Source organism: Nicotiana attenuata, unplaced genomic scaffold (assembly GCF_001879085.1).
Source record: "Nicotiana attenuata strain UT unplaced genomic scaffold, NIATTr2, whole genome shotgun sequence".
NCBI classification, from domain to species: Eukaryota; Viridiplantae; Streptophyta; class Magnoliopsida; order Solanales; family Solanaceae; genus Nicotiana; species Nicotiana attenuata.
This window is the reverse complement of record NW_017696901.1, coordinates 1,515-3,131: the sequence shown is the minus strand read 5'-3', so window position 1 is coordinate 3,131 and position 1,617 is coordinate 1,515. Positions and strand designations below refer to the sequence as shown.

Genomic DNA, 1,617 nt, shown 5'->3' with positions numbered 1-1,617 from the left:
GAGAGAAGGCAGAGTAACGTTTTGGGTTTTAATGTGTTGTCTTGGGGTTTTTTTTTTTTTTTAGGTGGTAAATGTTTGCTCTTCAGTAAAAAGGAAATAACATCATTTCTTCCAAATATGTAAACTTGCTGGTATCCTCACTGTTGAACCTCCTTCCACGCTTCACAGAGAAGCTGGTATCTAACAATATTTCTAGCAGGTTTTGCTAAATTTGGATAATCCTTGAAGCTATCAGCGAGGAACGAAGTAAATGGTGAGTCCAGCTCATCAAGTTCAACATCACTAGTGTATGTTTTCTTGAGTACAGATGAACCCCTAATCTTTGGAGCTTGATTGCCAACCTTCTCTATAAAAGTAGTGAGAGACAATGCTGGAGGAGGTGTATAGACAGGCAATGTGAAAGTGCACGGGAAGCTAGTCAGCAATTCTCCAGGACCATCTTTTACATCCTTAATCCGGAAAAATATTGTGTAAGAAAGGTTATGTGACTTCAGGCTAATTAGCTCCATAAATAGGACAAAATGAGAGGGAAAACTTACTTCACAATCTAGGGCCTCAAGGACATTCATTGGAATTGGATCAGGACGGAAATCATCTGGAACAAAATTGGCGAGAACTCTTTTGATCAAAGCTGGACCAAATATTGGGCAGACCTAGTAAAACAAGTTCAGAAATAATTTTGGAGAAATTAGATTTGCTAGAGATTGATCTGTTGATAAATGAAAGGGAAATTTTTACTAACTTCTTTTCTTGTGGATGCATCTATGAGCATTTAAAATGGAAGCATCATGAGGTTGCTCAATGCATTAAGGAGACGAAAAACCTTGAACGATTCTGCTTTTTTGTCATTACAAAAGATGTTATTATACTCTGTTGAAACTTCATCTTGAAAGCCAATAAGATCTGTAAGCCATCCAGACCAGCTCACAACCTATCAACAAACGAAAATAGTCATAATTGTTGGATTTTGCATTTGTTGCTGTTGCTTGGGGTTTTTTTTTAATTGAAAAATTAGCCTCATATATGTAAACAAATAATGGCTATTCATACAACTCCATATTAAAAACATAACCATCCAGCCCAAATACAGCAGCAGATCTGGCCGCTTATCAGATATGCTACTGATTTGCAAAAATAGCCTCCACCTTGCACCACCAGCCAAATTAGTCAAATTATTGAATTTAACAAATAGCCACATATATGTAAACCATATACAATAGCTATTTATATAATCCAATATTGACACCTTCCCAAACCAGCCCATATAACCATCTGATGGCCCGTTAAAACCAGCCCAAATGAGATCCATCTTGCACTGATAGCCACTGCCCAACCAATTGTATTTACATGAGTAGCCAAATTCCCTTTCCACCTTAATAAATTGCACAAATGGCCTCTGATGTACCCTTCTCTTCACCCAACACGTGCAGCTGTATAACATATTCGAGATACCCCACCATTTCATTACACACCGACTACCCATTTCATATTCCCAATACATTTCCTCTATCCTCAGACTCCTCATCTCCTCCTGCAGATCATCTAGGTAATGTCGCCTCTCTCTCTCTTCCTTTTGAGTTCTATCTTCTTCATTCCTGCTTAAATCTAATATTCTAA

The 1,617-nt window shown here is 37.8% G+C and overlaps 1 protein-coding gene across 2 annotated transcripts; it reads right to left on the bottom strand.

The window, feature by feature from the left end:
- Positions 1–91: 91 nt before the first annotated feature.
- On the bottom strand, positions 92–968 carry LOC109222674. 2 transcript variants are annotated; one of them, XM_019387001.1, is made up of 3 exons: positions 743–968; positions 540–653; positions 92–449 (listed from the first exon to the last, which is right to left on the bottom strand). In XM_019387001.1, exons 1-3 carry the CDS (start codon positions 770–772, stop codon positions 138–140), a joined length of 456 nt encoding a protein of 151 aa, XP_019242546.1. In that variant the 5' UTR covers positions 773–968; the 3' UTR covers positions 92–137. The 2 variants fall into 2 exon arrangements, with proteins under 2 accessions (XP_019242546.1, XP_019242545.1); XM_019387000.1 differs by having other exon boundaries at positions 92–653.
- Positions 969–1,617: the final 649 nt, after the last annotated feature.

Bases quoted from the DNA above. Each gene is read 5' to 3' on its own strand.
- LOC109222674 (XM_019387000.1), bottom strand. From the start codon at position 772: ATGCTCATAGATGCATCCACAAGAAAAGAA. The intron at 654-742 runs GTTAGTAAAAAT...TTGTTTTACTAG, and splicing joins ATGCATCCACAAGAAAAGAA to GTCTGCCCAATATTTGGTCC.